The sequence below is a fragment of the Brachionichthys hirsutus genome, chromosome 11 (assembly GCF_040956055.1).
Source record: "Brachionichthys hirsutus isolate HB-005 chromosome 11, CSIRO-AGI_Bhir_v1, whole genome shotgun sequence".
In the NCBI taxonomy this organism is placed as follows: Eukaryota; Metazoa; Chordata; class Actinopteri; order Lophiiformes; family Brachionichthyidae; genus Brachionichthys; species Brachionichthys hirsutus.
Genome location: NC_090907.1, coordinates 6,644,539 through 6,665,644, shown reverse-complemented (window position 1 = coordinate 6,665,644; position 21,106 = coordinate 6,644,539). Strand labels below are relative to the sequence as shown.

The window sequence follows — 21,106 nt, the reverse complement described above, 5'->3', positions numbered from 1 at the left end:
GCAGATAAATGCAAATAGAAATAATATGAAAATTATTTTTGTTTAATTAACTTTCACATTTGTTTTCTCTGGAAAATATGACTTGGCATGTTCACTGTTGTGAGAAAGCAGATTGGAATATAACCGACTCTTCTTGAAACGCTTCAGTCTCCGTCTTTAGGAGCGCAAACCTAAATTTAATCGAAAGAAAACTGCATTCATCGCACTGTGTACTGTTGTGTAAGCAGCCTAATTATGTGGAGCTAATAGATGTAGCAGGAGTCAGGGCTCCTCCAGGGCTCTTCTGGCTCTGTGCACAGCTCAGAACAATCAACTCAAAGCCATTGTGGCGTTGCCATTTAAGAGCGTGACAAAAGAGGAGCTGTGCTGTCATTTATTGCTCCCTCTGCTGGCAAGGGTCCCAAGACAAAGCTTAGCATTATAAAACAAGCGCAGCCTTGAAGACGAGCGTGGCCGCCGCGCTGCTGCTGCTGCTTACCTTCATGTTTGGGTGCATTGGATGTAAATGACTCGCCGCTGTCGGCCTGCGCTGTTGTGTCACAGCAGCCTATAAATAAACTCTGGAACCCTGCTGGCTATCTGAAGGTCTTTTGAACTCGCTAACGCACATACACACTGGCAGACTCACACACACCAACACCACCGGGAAACAAAACCCTGCACCTGTGACAAAGGAAATCTGCTGACATGATATAGTAATGGGTCAAGAGCCGCGAGGAGCGATAACAGGCGCTCGACCAGGGATGAGTGCATGTCCAGAGAGAAATGCCGACCTGTATCACTGCAAACCATTTTTTAGAAACTTGGAAGGTAATTGTCAGCTGCCCTGGGAGAGGAAAGCAATACGGGGTTTGCCATGATGAGCCGGAGCCAGACGTTGATCGGAGACACATAAGGTCAGCGCCGGGTGACGAAAGGTCAACAGCTGAGTCTCACATTCTTCACCACAGTCAGACAGATGGCCACATCCCACCATCTGTACACATACCCCCCCCCCCACACACACACACACACCTACACACACACATCCCTATAAATCGTGTTCCATGCTAAAATTTGGAAACAAGCAAAAAGATGCACAAAAAATATATATATATATGCAGATGGATTACTTGCAGTAAAGGTTTGCATAATTTGACGCTCCCTGCGTGTGACATTACATCCCCATTGTGGAAGAGATGGACATTTGGAGGAACATGCTTATCTGCTGCTTGCTGATCGTCAGATAAGAAGATCAATCCACTCCCCGACTAACGGAAGGAAACGAAGCACAGCAAAAGTTCATTCAGGGAGCTCTCTCTCTCTCTCTCTCTCTCTCTCTCAACAAGCAGTAATCTTCAGCTTGACTGACTCATTCTTGCAATTACAACCTACACTCAATCGTTTCTTCTTCTTTTTCTTTCTTCTGTCTCTCTCTGCTCTCCCCCCTTTTGGCACCTCCGCCCTGGACACCCTTCCTTATCCATCTCTCAGAGGTTTTCCATTGGCAGAGTCATTCTTCAACACCACCACCAGTATCCAGGCACTGGTGGGGAACCGTTCCCTTTGTATCGGAAGCCCCGAAATTGTCCTTCTGTGGTCCAAGAACCAAAGTCTACCCCACCTGTTTGCAATAAACAACATCTTAGCCTCATATTTAGGTTAGCCAACATTAACTCAAGCATCTCTTCTGAATAACAATAAAAGAAATAAATGAAAGGCAGCACGGTGGCACAGTGGTAAGCGCTGTTGCAAGAAGGTCACAGGTTCAAATCAGACTCTCTGTGAGGAGTTTGCATGTACTCCCCGTGTCTGCGTGGGCTTTCTCCGGGTTCTCCAGCTTCCTCCCACCTCCAAAAACATGCAAAGTAGGTGAATTGGTTACATTAAATTATCCATAGGTGTGAGTGTTTGTGAATGATTGACTGTCTGTGTGTGGCCCTACGATGTACTGGGGGCTTGTCCACGGCGTACCACGCCTCTCACCCGCTCACTGCTGGAGAGTAGGAATTAGCACTGAACAATCGGGCAGATGGTTGAGGTAGGAGCAGAGCCTAAACAGTGGCAGGACTGATGACACAGGTGACAGGAATGAGCTGATTGCAGGGGAAGGATCTGGAAGACAGGAGAAGTTAGTGTGTGGAAAAAAACAAGCTGTGACATAAAGTGCCTCTTTGTGTCCTCGCAAAGAGAGCACAAACTATTTTGAATGCAAACATTCTCTGAAAATGTCAAATTGTTCCTTTAAAATGTCTGTTTGTTGCATATTAAGGACAAAACCAGACTCTGGCAACATCTGTTCCTTCAATTTGAAGGTCACAAAGCTGCTTGGTTTGCAAGTGGGACCTCCGCCAAACATGATTAACATTTCTAGATGGTGAATATTTATTAATCATTTAATGACAACTAGGTCACCTCTAAAAAAAAGCTCAGACATTCTAATATGTCTAAGAGGAAGGAAATAGTCACAATAAGAGATTGAAGATGAGCTTTTTAATCATAAAAAGTGGAAACTGGAGTCCTGAAAATGTATTAAAATGCTGTTATAATTACATAACGAAAGGGGATGCCATCCAACTCCTTGCAGAAGCTCATCTAAAAGTGTCTGCTGATGACCTCTCCGAGGTTTGTAAGGCCACGATTCCCATCTGACACATCCAAGACTCCATCCACTCCACTCCCCAGCTGGGATGGAACTATTACCTGTTTATTCTTTGTGACCCTTAGTAAGCTATAGCCTTCCACTGAAGTTGAGATTGGGAGTGTTGCGGAGCCCTCTTTGTGTCGCGCCTCAAAAAAGACATCTGGACTCCTCTTTTATTGCCCAATTTCCAGTCCTATTCAAGGCCCACAAAGGAGAGCAGGCGTCCCAGCGTCCAAAAGTCACTCTCCATCATGTTGTGCTCTCACAGTCTGACGTGGAGACAATGAGATGGAGGCTGAAGAAGCAAAGGCATCAAGGAACTGATCTGGTCCACGCTGGAGGAGTGGGCGGGACTGGAACAGAGCTCATACCCCCCCCAGGGGAGCAGTGTGTCTCCAAAACTCCCAGCAGGGCACCAGAGGCTCCAGAGGGACCACATTGTGTAAGAGGAGTGGGTGCAAACCAACAGCTGCTTCAAATGTCAAGGAGTAGGTGGTAAAGAGCAGGCCTCCAACAATCTGGAGTGTTCATGTTAGACGTTAGCATGCAGCATCAATCATCATCATCATCATCAGCAGCAGCAGCAGCAGCAGCAGGAGTGATGCTGATGTGAAGAAGAAAGTGAGGATGTTGGATTTTATTTGTTGATCTTTAATAAACATTTGGACGCATTTCAGTGAGTTTTTCCAGATTGTCTCTGAGGAGGAGAAAGTCCAGACGGACTTTTACAGGTAAAGGGTGATCTCGCAGGGAAATGTCTGTAATAATCAGCATAAATTACTGCAATTTAAACCTTATTTTAAACAATGAAGTCCAACAAGTTCCAGTAAGATGTCCTAATCACTAAATCCTGCAACGGTTTCATAGAATTGCCAAAATAAAATGCCACTTTCCTTGGATCTGCACCATTTGTGGGAGTTATCAACAAACATGTTTTCCATGTTGGAAGCTCTGGATCTATTTCTTGTCATGATATAAACTCAACCTTTCAGGGATACATTAAAGCCAGTGAGTCGGAATCTGCATCATCATCATCAACACAGCTACATACTGAGAGTAGTATCCGATCTCTATCCCTCTGCAAGTACAAAGTACTTATTATTATTATGACTGAAATGATCCAAAGAAGAACCAGATCAGAGTCTTGAGAGGATTTTCCTTTGGGCCCCCAGACTCAAACACACACACACGCACACGCCCACACACACACACACACACACTGGAGGCAGATGTCGTGTCTGTCCCTTTAACTCTCCGGTCGGTGAGGATTTGGAGAGGATAGCTGTGTGTGAGCGCGCAGCCCAGCTCGGCGTGCAGAGCTTCATTCTGACCGAAACTGAACCCGAAACCGCCTGAAACAGAGCAGGGAGATGGTTTTAATTATTTACCGAGAGTAAAACATGCTGTTTTTGTTTCCAGAACACCTCAGAGAGAAATCTGTCTGCGTGACCGTGCGGGGATGAAGAAGTGCGGCTGCTGAGTTTTGTTATTACGCTCCTCCGGGGCGGTGCTGCTGCTGCTGCTCATCATCATCATCATCATCATCATCCTCCCCCCCTGCTGCCGGCAGGGCTTTCTGGGAGTAGCGTCCAAGTTTCCTGGGATGACTCTCAGGATCCAGTTTCAAACGGGTCGATTTTGAGACTTGATTCTTTTTTTTTTTTTTTTTTACTTGACTGACAATTTGAGCGGCAACAAACTGCAGAGGATTTGTCACAGAGTGGAGATGAACTTTGGACATTTCATCCTTGCGTCGCTCTCATCCATCGCCATTGGATCGGGTAAATATTGATCTAAATGTCACTTAAAGGCACGTCTCCTTAAAAACCAGAATACATGGCGTGAGACTGAACGTGTTTATTCCCCCTATATAAAATGAGTGAAATGTGAATGAATGAATCGGAGCGTCCCGCTGATGGAGGGCAGGGAGACGAGCCTCTCCTCTCTCCACCCGAGGCGACATCGTTTAACTCTCACCTTTAGTTCAGCTGCGTGCGCGCAGAGACTCTCGGGGGGCGCGCCGTGGCGTGACGAGCCCCCACCTCCCCTCAGAAGTGGTTTGAGGACACACACTTAAAAAAAAAATGCTTTTAAAAACTCATTTTAATTATTTCCCACAGACAGATCACATCTTTTAATCTTTGCGCCTTAATGCGTAATCCTAAATCGTAAATGAGAGCAAGACTGGGGGGGGGCAATTTAAGTGCAAATGGGTTCCTTTTATTTCTCAAAAACAGCAACAACAACTATATATATTTTATTTCACCTTGACCTTGTAACAAAAGAAATCAACAACAACTAACAAACATTTATTGATGTTACTAACTTTTCACATTTTACCTTACAGAAAAAAAGTCTGGCTTCTCCCCCAAAAAATGCAATTATAAAACATTTATGACTCATACCACCCATTTGCTAAATGTCTTAGTCATTAGCCACTTTCACAGAGATCATCGGCAGGTAAAATCTCATACTGAAAAACACAAGGGTGGATCAACACTTGTTTATATTATACCTTTAATAAAGCCTTGCAAGCCTGTGAGGTGTGATGCACTTTGTACAGAATAAACCTTTCATGGGGGTTGATCACTACGTCCTGCACAACTGGATGAGAAGGATGATACCTGGTAAAAATGTCACCGCCCTGTTCTGGTTCCACGGGTAAGCATTTTGGTGCTGGTTCTCCTTCTGCAGCCATGACAGCGGTGGAACAGAGAGAAATCCCTTTGCTCCTTCGTCGCTTTCAGCCAGAACGTCTGGGAAGGATGACGACCTGCAGTGGAAACGCTGTGTGAATGGGGCTCATGAAAGTTTTCTGAACTTTACTTGCAGTATAGAGGGAAGGGTGCTGGTGGGTTTTCTGAGTACGGAGCCTCACGACAACAATGAACTCACACAAAATCATGGCTTATACTAATTTGACAGATTCAGCACAAAGCAGGATGAGAAGACCGCCTTGGAACTTTATTTCCTGTCATCAAACTGGCCTCAGAGACTGTAATGTCTTCATGTGAGGACAAATTAATGGGAACTTTATTTCAGCATCTATTTAATAAATGGGATTTTTCAAGCCAAATTTATTTTTCTCACCAGCAGTTGTGTGAAGCAAAATGTTACACGTAATTCTTCATTTAATCAGCATCACACACACAATCCTGCCGTGATTCACATGAGATCTGATGCCACTTGCAGTTTCGTTAGCGATAAGCAGAAAGTAAGTGTTATATGGATTTAACATAATGTTTTTTTTTATGCATTTTTCATTGGCAGTGACTCAAGAGCACAAACAATTGATTCCGTAAGAAACACTGAACAAACTTTGTGAATTTTTTATGAGAAAGCTGCATATTGCATATTGTTCATCTCTCTTTTTATTGTTTTCAATCCTTTTGGGATTAGTGGCAATCATTTCTAAATCCAGCATTGGCATATTACTGTTTTTTTTAAGTCATCAGCATATTTGCAGACACGATAGCATCATTTATTGTCCATTCAAGTTGTGTTTCTGTCCAGCTGGCAAATGTCAATGCAACATTTTGGCCCATCTTTTGGCTGACACAAACTCCTGTGGTAAATATCTGGCTCTGTAACAGCTAATTGCTCCAGTATGTCCAGCAGCTAGTCATCAATAACTTTGTCTACGCTTTGGTGCTGAGCAGGCAGGAGAGTTTGAAGTTGTTTCTGTAATGAAAACATCTGCCCACTGCTGCAGAAACTGGTTCAGATAAAAGTGAATCAAACCAGCAACAGGGGCAAAAGCAAAGAGTGACCCAATTAGTCACTGTCCTGGAGACGCCTTTCACATGTAAATACGTTTTGTGACTTATTATGAATTATTATGTGACTTATTATGAATATAAAAATATTTAGTCGGTTTAAATAATATTTTAATACTAATATTCAAGTATTTCTGTCTATTTGTTGAAAGATATGGTCCAAGCTATATGATAAAGTTAATATCAGCTGATATATCAACTTGTCAGTTTATTGTTACAGCTCCGTTTTAGATCTTCTGTGTAGATGTAAAGCAGAGCTGTGTTGCCCCTGTGACACCTCAGTCTGATTTAATATTTTAAACTGAAGCCACCTCCAAACATTTAACACATTTTCTGTCATCCACACTATCTGCCTACATCCATTAATCTGAAGTGGGGTTCCCTTCATTCTCACCTCAATTATGCTGCGTATTTGCCGAGGGCTGTGTCTTCAATCGGAAGAGACAACTCAATTTAGATACTTGTTTATTTTAGAAGATGATCTGATAATGAAGTCGGTTCAAAAGTCATTGGTGGCGACGGTGGCAGATGATGCCGCTGAGACTGATGAGGCTGTTGAAACGAGGAATCTGGGTTGAGCGTATCTGCAAAGACTGGGTGGTGACAGGGAGGCGGAGAACCTGTAATACAGCAGCATGAATGATCCAGAGGTGAAGAGAATCATATTTAAAGAGATAGCAATGAGATGATGTGCAAACAATGAAGGTGTGTCGCTGCTTGAATAGATGAGGCTGATGTGAACGGCTTGTATCTAAATTGAGAGACACGGACAATGACGGCAGGAAATTAAGATTGCGTCTGCATGAGAGGTGTGAATCACAAGATGGTATTAGAAGAGCACAACGAGCCGAAGAGTGCAAAGAAATAGTCTTGACTGCACTTTGGCTGGAGATTAATTTTGGAGGAAGAGGATTCTTACTGGCCTCCTCGGTGCCGAGGGGCTGCACCGGGTCCAAAACCTCGATGATAGAGTTCAGTCTCTTGTTTTGGTAAAGGAAATGAGGAAGGTGTCAATTATGCTGATATATTTTTTATCTTCCTGTTGACACGTTCAGCCAGAGATATTGTCCCTTCTCGTCTTTTGTGTGTGTTTCTATTCTGTGCGATTAAAAGCTAACACCAGGGCAGCTTTCACAAATCACATTAAATTACCCACTGCAAATTTCTTGCCCCCCCCTAATACCTCTAATTGAAATTTCAGTTATCATGAGGTGCATTCAGAGTCAGCCGTTGCCGTGGTCACGGTGGAACTAATCGATGCTAAGCAGCCTGTAGCTGGTGATTTACGTCCACTCCGTCCTTCTGCTCATTATTTAGTCACCAATACGATTGAAAGCACGACGAAATGGCTGCGCATGATGAAACCCCTTTGTGGCACGATGCTACAGTCAGTGATGACATCATCAAACGATCAGATTACGAGCGGGCACAAATAAAAGCTCAAGAAGTCCAGACTGTTGCCAGGAGAAAGTCAAACATGACAAATCTGTGTGCATGTCGGTTTTGTTTTGTGGTACTTTATCATACTCCTACAGAGATTACTTGGCAAAGTCACAAGAACTCCTTGAATGTTTTTGGCCTTTTTAAATATGTAAATTAATTGAAAGGATAAAAGACACAAGTAAATCTCGGCAGACAGTCACCAGCCTTACAGACTCGCTGCCAGCCTTCTGCTCCGGCTTCACTTTGCATAAAATGTGGTCTCTTAGCAGTCTGCAAGGTAGATTGTTGTGTATGCACGTGTGTGTTTTTGAACCAGATATAAGACAGGTCCAGGTTCTTGTATGTGTTTTGCTCCAAGCCTGGCTGTCGCCGAAAGGCATCAAGATCTGAAGTAAAACAGAGGTACACGCTTCTGCCCCTGGGGAGGATGTGAGGTTAATATTTAGAAATACTAATTAATAAAAGCGGCCACAACGAGGAGCCGGAAGCCTGAATCAACAGCGTTTTCAGGACGTGACCTTGATCCCCCCCCCCCCACACACACACACACACACCCTCGGCTCTTAGCCTGATAACTGTGTGTGTTCAGCGAGGCAGAAACGAAGGAGATGCCATGACCAAACGTGTGGGCATGTGTCTGAGTTGGCAATTAGGGCCTATGTGATAGCTTGTCTGTCAGTGCTGTCTGCAGCGCCAATTGACTGTTTCTTTCTCAGTATTTTTTATTGTTATTATTTTGCTCTGAATAAATGAAGAGATTCTGACAGATCAGATGACAATTATTTTTCTTTCTCACAGCTCATATTCTAATGAGTTAAGTCTGAAGCTCTAATTTTATGAATACCACAGAACATTCATGCAAACAAACAGCACCACATATGCAGTAAATAAGATATTTGTCTTTTACCTGGAGGCCAGAATGCATTGGTTAGTTATTCGTTTAAGTGACTATACCCGATATTGTTTCGAAAGCAACGCATCAAAGCCGCGAAAAGATTTTTTACAAAATTCCGAATCTGCCTCAATGTTCTGTTTTTCTTTCATTGGCACGAGAACCACAACTCCACGGTTTCTACACAATTCATCCCAAATCTGCTGTCTGCTCTTTAAGATTTGTTGCAGAAGGAATATACAAACCTGGTTGGCATTTAACCTCCAACTCTCACAGGTGGAGGAGAAGATTAACGCTGTGCACCGTTGCCATGTTGGTCTTTGTGCACAAACAGCACAGATGGCAGAGATGCTGAAGGACTTGCTGCAGGTATTTTAATATCTGGCTCAGTCTACAGCAAATTAGCAGGCCCATTGTACAGCCTCTACAGTCTCTGCACTAACCTCTACTAATTACAAACAAGCACATTCATCCTGATACGTTTGAAAAATTACTGCAATATTATGTAGGTGGAAAGTCACACTAAAAGAAATGGTCAAAAAAATAAGCTTATTAATGACAACCTTTGGTATTAAAAAAAAAAAGATGCTGCAGAACATGTTTTAATTAGCGCAGTTGAATGGTGAAATACGACCATGGGACTAACGGACCAACACGGGAAGGGACTGACTTACTGCAGGACGCTAACAGAGCTTCTGCACCAACTCAGATCAAACGAGTCCAGCTGGTCTCCATGGATCCTTTCAGTTGTACACAGCAGGTTGCCTTGAGAGTGTTCTAGTGAACGCTGACCTTGCACGAGGCCGGCACACTCATTCCAGATGACTGCCCAAGGTTGATTTCCATTTGCTCATGGATTCTGTTGGTCTCTCTCTTTTCACACTGAAGCTCTGTGAGGTTCGTAGGAGTTAAGATGTGTTTACAAAGGCTGCATTGATTTGTCCACTCAGACACAAAGCGCTGACACAAAGGTGACGGATGCTTTAGTAAATTACAGCATTCAGTACGAGCCTTTTTGGATCGATTAACCTGTTGAGCTGGACTTTACTGTACCGGTTAAAATCACCTATCAAACACAGCGCAGAGCTGTGATTTTAACTGTGGAGCTAATAACTCTGCTTTCTATTTTAAACTCCTCTAGCCTTGTCTGTTTATTGTTTAATGCGGCTTTTGCGTTTCCTTTGCTGCCAAGAAATTCACTTGAAGCAGCTCGATGCAATTTGACCCTCCCCCCCCCAACAGTGGCGCAGTGGTAAGCGCTGTTGCCTCACAGCAAAGAGGTCGTGGGTTCGTATCCAGCTCGTGGCTTTTCTGAGAAGTTCGATCATGTTCTGCCCATGTCTGCTTGGGTCCTCTCCGTGTTCTCTGCCTTCCTCCCACCACCAAAAGCGCGCAGGTTAGGTGGGTTGTTGTGGGTGGGCTGATTGTTGCAAGTGGGCAAAAGGCAGGGTGCACAAGAAAACAATACACATCATCAGGGTACACCCGCCTCTCAGTGATGATGTGTGTTGTTTTCTTGTCACAGGCAGGGCTCTTTTTTTAAAGGTAAGGGTGCTTTCAGCCACTGCACCACAAACTTCCCGTCATGAAGTCAACATTATTGTGAAAATATTCTCATCAAAAAAATGTGTCAAGGAGGCGTAGACATCACTGATTGCTGCAGGAGCTGGTCGTCACTCGTCAACTTTGGCCACCTGAAGCTGAATGTTCTTCTTGTTTGCTCTCGTTCCTCGTGCTGCACTCATTTTGTTGCATGAGAGTTGGCGCAGTAAGCACACATCAACACTCATTAATAACCCCTCCACCGGACAGTGTTAGCAGAGCTGCAAGCTTTACATTTGGTTTAGATGTGTTTGAAGGCTCATTATAATGAACCCCCACCCCCACCCCAAATGGACTGAATATATGAGAATGTGTCTTGGTGATATTGTGCCATTAAAATGAGTTGAGAGCAAACAGGACTCCAAAGCATGTGCCGGCACACTGAGCACCAAGACAGGTGGATGAGGACATAAAACAAAAAACAACAACAACAACACAAACTGCCCTGAATGCAAATGCTGTACATTTATAGGTTAGAATGACTGACCTTCACAGACTGGTGGCTTTATTGGACAGTATTTATCTATCTATCTATCTATCTATCTATCTATCTATGTATCTATCTATCTATCTATCTATCCTCCTGCGAATGTGTGGCGTGCTTTAAAAACACAGTTCACGGCGAGGACATTGCTGGATCACGGAGACATAAACAATTATGTCAAAAACATCAATATGTAGGATTCACATACAGCATACATGACTATAATCTAAAATCCATCACAACATTTTAAAGGATTACCTGACAGGCCTAGCATGACACGATTTGCACTCCTCACTGAACACAAAGGGTGATTTTTGATCAGGACTGACTGGAGGCGCTATGGTCCATTTTTTTTTTTTTTATCCCTCGATCAGTTTCATCCACATCCTGCATTAGTGTTTCGAGCTGTTCTGGGCACTGACGGGCATTAGCTCCCTCTCTGGATGCTTTTTCTCAGGTTTATGCCATAATGGTGACTCTGAGCTGTGTGGATGAAATCATTTCATGAAAAGACATAAATCTGCTTACAGCTTGAAAAGTGAAGGTTTATCCTGCCTCAGATTTAAGTGTAAGAAGCGTGCGGATCAACATGTGTGTCATTAGGTGACTCCAGACTGCTCGCCTCCAATGATAACGGAGGATTTTCATGCCGTCGAGATTATGTGCTGAAAATAAAGCCGTGCAATAATCAGTGGCACAGTGACCATTTCATTAGGCCCGAGCGCCTATGCTAGGCGTAATTAGGCCCGAGCGCCTATCCTCGGCGTATTGGGCTATTGCTTTTGCAACGCAGAAGACGACAAGTCAACCCTCGGACAAAGGTGACGAGTGCAGCTCGTCAACCCTCGGCATCCAACTTTGCCATGCTGTTGACGACGACCAACACACTCACGCCGATACGCTCAAATCTAAACACTTGTGAAGCACTCAGGACAAAAGCGGCGGGTCAGCTCATCGGCCTATCGGCCGGCGAGGGCCTACAATGCCGCTTGCGGCTTTAATTTTCTTTGTTGTTGTTGTTTTATATTATTTCTGAGAGAGAGCCATCTGTTCCTCCAGAAACAAACTAAAAGCAGCAGCCATTGAATTATTCATTTTTGTAACTGTAACACACTGCCAGAGACATTTGGTCTTGCTCTAAAAGCTTATCTTATGACTTGAAGCAGTGTGTCTTTCACAGAGAAGATGGCAATGGGTCCCCGGAGAGAACGATGGGAGTTATCCATTTCCATATGCATCTCTTACCCGACACTGTGGTCTATCTCCCCCTAAATATGCAGGCCTACCCATGGTCTTATTGTCAACTCACTTCTATCATCTCCACCTCTACAGCAATCCTGACAGACACAGAGCCTGACCATTACCATATCACATGGGTGAATGCATCCTCTGTCTACATATAAGTTCTGTCTTCACCAGTAAGCATGGGGCTGTTTGCTTTCTGCAAAATGATACCAGGAAAAGAACAGTTAAGGGATGTGATCTGAAAGGGACATGATGTTATTGAAAAACATGATGTCTTACCTTGGAATCAAACTTCAAAGGAAGATTGCCGGCGATTTGCTGCTTCGCCGCACTCTAAAATATCAGGCACACAAAAAGCATCTCCCAAAGGGCATTCTTCCCTCCCTTCGTGTTTTCATGAATAGTCGATGGTCAGGTGGGTGGATAACACATTCTCGTCTCCACTCCACAGGGTCCCGTGGACGGTTTGAAGATGGTGCACCCCGGATTGTGGAGAACCCCTCCGATTTGATTGTGTCCAAGGGGGAACCTGCCACCCTCAACTGCAAGGCAGAAGGCCGACCCGCCCCGAGTGTAGACTGGTACAAAGATGGCGAGCGTGTGGAGACGGACCAAGATGACCCCCGCTCTCATCGCATGCTCCTTCCCAGCGGCTCCCTCTTCTTCCTCCGCATCGTGCACGGACGCCGGAGCAAACCAGATGAAGGCGTCTACACCTGTGTGGCCCGCAACTACCTGGGAGAGGCCATTAGTCGAAATGCTTCGCTTGATGTTGCCAGTAAGGCTCCATATTATTGGTTATAATTCATAGAGGTGTGCCTGCCCATTTATGCATGTGTGTTGTTCTTCACATATAATCCTAGTACATAGTATTGTACTAGGATTATATTAATACTGATAATTCTCATTGCTCTTATTGATAAACATTACAGCCAGCAGCAACACAAGGCTAATGTCCTGGCTGTGGGTGGTCCATACAAAGTGCAGACTCCAAACATCCCAGAACCATGAATAAATGGGGTTTTGGCCAACTTGGCTCCATTTTTTAAAACTTTTTTTTTGTTCAGAAGCTACAGAGCTGATGCAAGGAATTCTGTGAGTGATTTATTCAAAAGGCAGAACAGTTGAGAGAAAAGCAAGTAATTGGAGGGGAGTATTTTTCATGTGCTTCCTGCCGGTCAGATCCAGTGACTGCGCTTAAAATGATTTCTGTGAAGCTCAAGTGTTTCAGAAAGCTGTGGGAGGATTGTGACTAATTACTGGATAAAATGCCCACACCAGTGCAGGAATTAGAGCTGCCAAAATTATTTTCATGATCTTTTTTTGGCTTTCATCTCTGTAAAATAACAGAAAACGGAGAAAAATCTGCTCTATTATATCCCGTGTTTTAAGACGATGCCAAATTACTGCGTATTTCCCCCCCAAAAATATTCATTTAGCGCATCATAAAATAATGCTGGCAGCAAATCATCAGAATGGAAAAAGGGAGCTTTTGTCATTGTTGCTCGCCTGGTTTGTAAACCTTCACTGTTATATTGATGAATTTAATGTGTCGCTGACCTTTGAAGGCCTCCTCTGTGGCGGTCAGATCATCATCGCATCTACGGAGAGTTCTCTGTGTGCGTATCGACATCATCGTGTGTATGGCTGTGTTTTCTTTGCACAGATGTCGTCTGCTGCTGAAGTAGCGAGTACAGCTGTTACAGCTGAGTTCTTCTTCTATCTTTATGGAAGTGCACTGAAGTAAAAAAGCTCTCACTCGGAGCCCGTTATCTGTTATTTTCTTTCCTCAGTCAGGAGCACGTGCAATTGGCTTCCTTCCTTCCTCATTGTGCCAGTGTGGCTCGGCCCTGGGCTGAACTGGATCGCTCCTTTGGCTTGAGGACAAGGATTAGTTGGTGGGTTGATCAGGGGAACGCGCATGAGATTAGAAAGGTTGAATGCACTCCATAAGAAAACACTAAAACAGCCGTTTGAGCACAGCAGCACAGCGTGTGTGGATGTTATGTTCAAAAATAGCTACAACTGCCTTGAATATGCTGCAAAATGGAAACCATAAGCGGCGGCAGCTCAGACTGGATGAAGTACGAGACACGCACTCTTATGCTGGCCCTTTTCAATTATTGACGCTGAAATTTAGCATTTTGTGTTACTGGAAATTGCAGCGTAGTAAAAGGATGACTCACCTGCAGACACCGCGTGACTAACATCATTATTTAGTGCCTGTTTTGTTCTAATCTCACCGCCTCTGGCCAGCAAGGGCATATGTTAAAGGCAGCATGGTGCTGATCTAAGACGGCCGTCCCCAGTGAGGGAGGTTGTGCTGACTGTGGGGTAAATAGTGACCCAATTAGCTCTGGCATGGAGGAGGAGAGAGGGGGGAAGTGTGCAGTGTTAATGAGAGGCCAGTTTTAAGCTGGTGGTCTTCCAGAAATGTGTGTCGGTAGTGGCTGCGTGTGAGGGACAACAGGTGGGAGGAGGAAGAGCCTTAAAAAGCCCACTGAGCAGCAAATAATAGCGATGCATCTGTTCAACTGTTGCTACGTCTCTATGTTGCTGACTCGAACCTGGTTTTAACTACACCCATTGCACATTAATAGCCAGCAAGTGATGTATTATATATTTTACTGCATGATCTAAGGCTCATTTATGCCTAATGTAAAATATAGATGCCGTTCATCTCGTCCGTGTTTGTGTGTCTGTGCATGTTTTCCAAAAGACTTCCATCCATCCATTACCCGATAATGCAGACTCTGGTCAATGGAGGGAAAGTGAAGTTTCTGAATTAATTCATATTTGTGGGGGACATCTCTATTCAGGCCAAACTCCAAGGGTCTTACCGGAACCGGGCGTGGTTATTAAATATAAGGAGGCTAACACTGCGTGTGACGTCGTTGCGTCCTCGTCTGTGCATGCGGGACACTCGTATGAACTTCACACAGGAGATCACATATAAGTCGCATTTAATTGGAAATGTGAACGAACTCACAAAAAGAAGCCCAAACCCCTCAGATTTCCCCAGAATTGAGCATTAATCTCTTCTGTCTGAACGTAGCCTGAGAGAAATCCGCTCTGGATGAAGCTGGAATCAGCAGATCAACTTTTCTTGATGAACTTTTTAGGACATAGATCCAGGTCACCTAAATTAAATGTGTATAAATGTAACGCAGCTACATTATTGCTAATGAGCTGTGAAAGATCACAAACTTAGTTAAACATGATGCATCTGAGATTAATAGAAATAAGAACAATTCAGTCCATTCAAGGTCTGAATTTTGTTCCATCGTGGATTTCCTTTTAGAAGAAGATACTAAGAGGAATCACGCACAAGAAATAAAATCTTCATCAGTAGAGGAGGATGATGCTATAGCTTGGGCTCCTTATTTGCTGCACAGTTGTAAATGAGGCGATGCTTTTACGCTCCAATGAATTTTGCACACCCTGAGGTCCACAAATTGTGTTTTCCTTTTTGTAATGCTGCTCTACTTCCCTCGTATCAGGAGCCTGCTCTGCTCATAAATGCCAGCAGCAGTCATTTTTCTTTTTTCTTTCCTTTTTTGATTCCAGTGACCGGTTGAGTTGGCTGGCTATTGAAAACCCAGAATAATGACACTGTGGGAGTAGACTGAAATCCTTCAAGGCAAGGCAAGCGTATTTATAGAGCACAAATCATACACGGGGCAAAAATTCAAAGTGATTTACAAGGGCAAGGGAAACACACTCAGCAGAGAACTTTAAAAATAATTATAAAGATAATTTAAAAGTAGACATTAAAATCCTAGAAATAAAACATAGTTTAGGCAATAAAAGTGCATTAAAAATTAAGAAAATAGATTGAGCATCTAAGCAGAACTTACAGTAAACACCTCAGGTGTTCATGAAGTTTGTTCCACAGGTGAGGAGCACAATAGCTGAATGCTGCTTCCCTATTTTTGGTTTGGATTCTGGGAACACACAATAAGCCTTTCCCTGATGACCTGAGGACTCTGGATGCTTCATGGAGCTAATAAGTCCAGGATGAGTTTTTGGGCCGAGACCATTCAATGCTTTCTAGACCAAGAGTAAGATTGAACTCTATACTTTGATTAACTGGAAGCCAGTGCAGTGATTTAAGGACCGGTGTAACATAGTCCAGTTTCCTGGTGTAAGACTCTGGCAGAAGCATTCTGTGTCAGCTGCAGCTGCTTGGTTGATTTCCTATTTAAAACCATAAAGACACCATTATAATATCTAATCTACTGAAAATAAATGCTGGAACAAGTTTCTCTCTGTTTTCTTGAGGCAGAAAACCCTTGATTTTCTCAACGTTCTTCAGGTGGCAATAGACAGAATTAGTAACAGCTTTCAAGTTGTTGTTAAAATTCAGATCTGAGTCAATAATGACGGCAAGGTTTCTGGCTTGATTTGTAACTTTTACTGACATGGAGTCTGACCTTTGAGCTTTCATTTTTGATTAATGACTTCAGTCTTGTCTGCATTGAGATGCAAAATCTTTGAAACATCAACGCCTTGTTTTGATGGATACACTCACTGAAAGCTCATGATTACATTGAAATATAAAGTTCTTCAAAATATATATATATATATATTGTTGTCTCTAAAATAAGGCCAACGGTCGTGGGGAATAGTAGAAGTGTCTATATTTCAGAGTCATGGATGCTCCTGTCTAAGTGAGGACTGAGGACACAGCGCATGGTGTTGCAGGATTAGAATAAAGTAGGACAAATAAAAAATGGAAGTTGTTTGAAAGGCTTTACAGCCAGATGTTCCTCTTACTCCTGATGAGAGATTATGAAGGAATCAAACTTCTGGTTGCAGCCTGTTTCTCAGCTTCATGCGCTCTGCATTGTCTTGTAACTGGGTAGAATGCTTTATCATCTCGGGCGATTTGGCATATCTGGTTTATATTCAGAGCTCAGAAATGATTTGCGCGAGGGCGGAAGAATTGCCAGAGTTTGACTTTGAAATTGTGCAGCTCACCATCGGTATTGAGCATGAGCTCTGAAGTGTCACCGATAACGTCAGATGTGTTATTGTAATTGAAACATCATCTCATTTTCACAATGTGAAGCCATTTGTAATCATGGGGTTTTCAAAAAGGCTATTTACCCCAGAGCCATTTCACCGCAATCAGACAATGGATGGATTAAAGCAATCTCTCTTCTCCTGCGGGCATTAGCTGTGACAGGGCAGTATCATGGCAATGAGATTAGACCACCTCCATAACGGCTTGACTGCTCTATGAAATGAATGAACAGTAAGAGCAGGTCATCTCAGGCTCTCAGAGACACACATCGGCTGTCCTTTTACCTCCCTGTCCACCTCCCTCACCTAAAAACCATGAAAACAACGAGCCTGCTAACCGTCCCCGTCTCTGCAGTCGATGCCACCTTCTTCCTGCACTCAGTGTCACCTCATTTTTTTAGTGTCACCTGTCTGTCATGTCGTCGTATGCAAATCCAGTGTGAATGGCTACATAATTAGCCTTGTTGCCGCATGATTTTATATTAATTCACAATTTACAAAGACCCCTGTCAACAACATGCTTTCAGTGCAAAAGCTAGACATGCTATTTTCTTGTGATTAATCTCGCTCCCTCCTTCTGTTCATTTTCCCCAAACACTAACAGATGGCCTTTTTGCACTCCTGGAGCTTCTCTCTGCACTAAAATCATAGAGATAAATGTCACTTAAAAATCAAGTGATGAATATTCTCTGGGAGATTAAATCTCCTAATCCCTATATCCCTGAAATATTAAAATTATGAAAATGGATGGCCTCTCGGAATAGAACCCACAGACTATAATGATGAAAGTCGTTTTGGCCATGCTTTGCCGTTATTTAAGGTCATGGCAAGCATGCCCTGAAGTCGCTGTGTGGGTGCACAGAGGCGATGGGAGATTATTTGGAAGTCTTAGTTGTATTTTCACTGTGAAGTTAAGTCGTGGACAGTAGACCCTCAGGAGGGGGTTTGTCTCAGCGTTCTTGAGGAGATTCCTCCAACCCAATGATGGGATGATCAACACTAAAAGACATCCGTGAGAAAGTCTGTGGGGCAAAGAAGGATTTTAAGTTGGTGCAAATGAAACTAGTGTCGAATAAACCTTTGGAGCTCTTGCGCAGTGCTTCTGTGCAGGGATGTCAGGGATATATTCTGCTATTTGCTTTGTGTTCAAACCTTCAAATGTCCCACTTTCTGGGAGTCTGTGCCCTGGGACCCTGGGTTTTAATGTTAAAAGAGTGTGTGTGTGTGTGTGTGTGTGGGCGTGTGTGTGCACATTTGTGTCTCCATGTATTTGTAACTATGGACATTTGCCAGCAGTTCTGGGATTAGCTCTTTACCCATAACTTTGTCGTTTCAGTCGCCACAGCAGTGAAACAAAGGTCTCTGTGTGACCATCTCACCGGTCCTCACAGACAGAGGTGTAAAATACACCACTCAGCTCTGCAAAATGGCGCTGTGGGTGTTGAGTGAATGCCTCTTCTGTCCATGCCCTCCCATGTCTTTGCTGTAGTTCCTGCAAAGGCTCCCGAATTGACCTTTTATTTTTTAGAACCATTCTTGCATTTCATTTTTCTGTGTATTCACTCAAGGGATCATGAAAATGCACCACATACTTTTTTGTCTGATGTATAACCAGTTTTGAAATTGATTGTGCATCAAAATGTAAGGTTTTGTAATAATTCTCAAAAAGGTTTAATCACATGCGACTGATTTCTGGGATTAGTCTTGAATCTATCGCTTTGGAGAAATAACCGAGACCATATATCACACAAGATATGTGAACAAATAAACCATGACAGGCCACACCCCCACGAGCTGCAGAGACCACTCACACCCATAGTAGGCCTGCACATGCCAACATAATGCCAAATCATTTGAGGAATGAGGAAGATCAAGCCTGATGACCTTGAACTGGTGCTTTGCTGAAGAGGCAACATTGCCAGGCCGGTGTGTGTATCCAGAGGAGAATAGCGTCTCTGTTCTCGACTGGCCAGGGGTGAGCTGAAAACTCATGGCCATGTACACGACAAAGCTTTTAGCATTAAAAACTGCTGTAGGTTGACCTCGACCGAGCAGTGTTTTTAAGGGCCTGAAACAGCATAGCTCAAAAACAATGGCAGACTATCGTCCGTGCAGTGCAGGGTCTCTAACCCCACGTCATCACCAAACCAGCAGAGGATGCTCTCTTTTGTAGCAACATTCTGTTTGCTCGTTCACTCTGCTGGATAGAAACGCGGTCCAGTCTTCTGACTGAAGATTTTACTGCAGGGAGGCCATTCAGAGGTCGCTTAAGTCCATGTGGAGGAGGATTACTGCTGAAATCAATGCTGATGGGACATTATTCTGTAAGTGATTTGCTCCTCGTATGCTACCTGAGATTTGCACGGTACTCGCCTGTGTCGCCGTTTTTGTTGTTTGTGTTGTCGTTTTTGTTACTGATTAAATTAAGGATTAAAAAACTGTTAGCTATTGTCATGTGACACAAACTAGCCAAGCAAATTAGCAGATAAGAGTCGTGTGCCTGCCTGCATACTAGATATACCGACAAGGTCCCCAAACCTGCTCTGAGACGTATGACGGCAGTTGACATTTAATATTGCGTAAAACAACACTGCAGCGCAAAGAGAAATCTAAATTTGTCAAAGGGGTCAGGAGTTCTGAATAAGTCTTCATTTTGTAAGGACTCATCACTTTTCCTCAGCCCAAATGCCATGGCATTAAAATAAAAAAACTAAAACCCCCATTGTCCATTTGGCAAAGAAAGTAAACCTCCACTTCATCTCACTGCAGCTGCTGTCGTGAAGGCATGTGTGATTGATTAATTCATATCGCCAAGTAAATTAAAGAGATTGCTGTTTAAAGTGCAGATCTGCTGATGTCTGTGAGACATAAAGTTTAACTTGGTACGGCTTTGGAACATTCATCTATTTTTTTTACTTGAGGCGAAAAAGCCCATCAATGATTGCATCTTGAAGTGGCTGTGATAAAGTCATTTCACACGAGATGTTATTTAACTCAGCGGGTCTGAATATTGAAGGCCGGCCTGCTATGTTTGTACAGAGCTGTTTGACGTGTCGCTTGATAATTCATGCAGAATAGATTTAGTAATTGGATTAGAGAGATCTAAGAGCGGAGTTAAATTTATTTAAGGGGGATTACTCTAAGTAAATTTATATTGTTAAAGTTATTGCTGCACAGGAGACTTTAATATTTAGAAACTTTTCCAAGATTGTTTGGTATTAAAATGTCCCAGTAATCTGTACATGTCGCAGGTCAAATGAGGTTCCTGTGCAACAGGAAGGGATTATAGAATGATCAGGAATTTCTCCACCAGGGTCCAGCAGCAGCCGTCTAGGCAGGCCAAGCGCTTACACTATCTCATGTCAGGACGTGCCTATTTCTTCATCCTTGTTCGAACAGCGTCAGCCCCAGCCTTAATTGAGACCGAGAAGGAGATGCTTCGGTCTCAGTTTGAAGGAGAGAACTCCATGTCATCTCTCCACCTTGTACTTGTTCACAAATTGAGTTGCTGGAGTCCAATTTGGTTCTACTTTACTCACAGAAATGAAGCTCGTGACCGGGAACTGTGGGCGTAACAAGTAACAAAAGATAAAAATAGGAAGCTGATCCTAATGAATAACCAATACGACTAGTCCGCCTGGATGAATAACCAAAAGTAGGACTACAGTAGGAATCATCACTAAACAATCTGGCAAGGGGTGTGGTGTCTGAGCTGATGAGTGATTAGCTGCAGGTGAGACTAGCAGCACAGGTGACCGGAATGAGCTGATTGCAGGAGGAGGATCTGGAAGACAGGAAAAGCACAGGCTCGCCTCAAGCTGTGACAGGAAGCCTTACTGCTTACTGAAAACATGGTACATGAGGCTGCAAGTAATTCTTGGTTCAATGTTGTAAACTGTTTTTTTTTTTGGACATGCGCACTTTTTCAGCTGTTTGTATTTTCATTGTATGATGAATCTGCTTTGATTTGATAGGTTGGCTGCTTCATTTTAGCAGCTAAGCTATAATTGGATATA

The 21,106-nt window shown here is 43.4% G+C and overlaps 1 protein-coding gene across 1 annotated transcript in view; it reads left to right on the top strand.

Annotated features, from left to right (window-relative positions):
- Nucleotides 1–4,349: 4,349 nt before the first annotated feature.
- The window catches only part of zgc:77784 (uncharacterized protein LOC402947 homolog), a 43,294-nt gene continuing 26,537 nt past the window's right edge, over nucleotides 4,350–21,106 (top strand). The window contains exons 1-2 of the mRNA XM_068745760.1: nucleotides 4,350–4,404; nucleotides 12,517–12,843. Of these exons, the coding sequence (XP_068601861.1) occupies nucleotides 4,350–4,404; nucleotides 12,517–12,843 (382 nt within the window). The remainder of the gene's footprint in view (nucleotides 4,405–12,516; nucleotides 12,844–21,106) is intronic.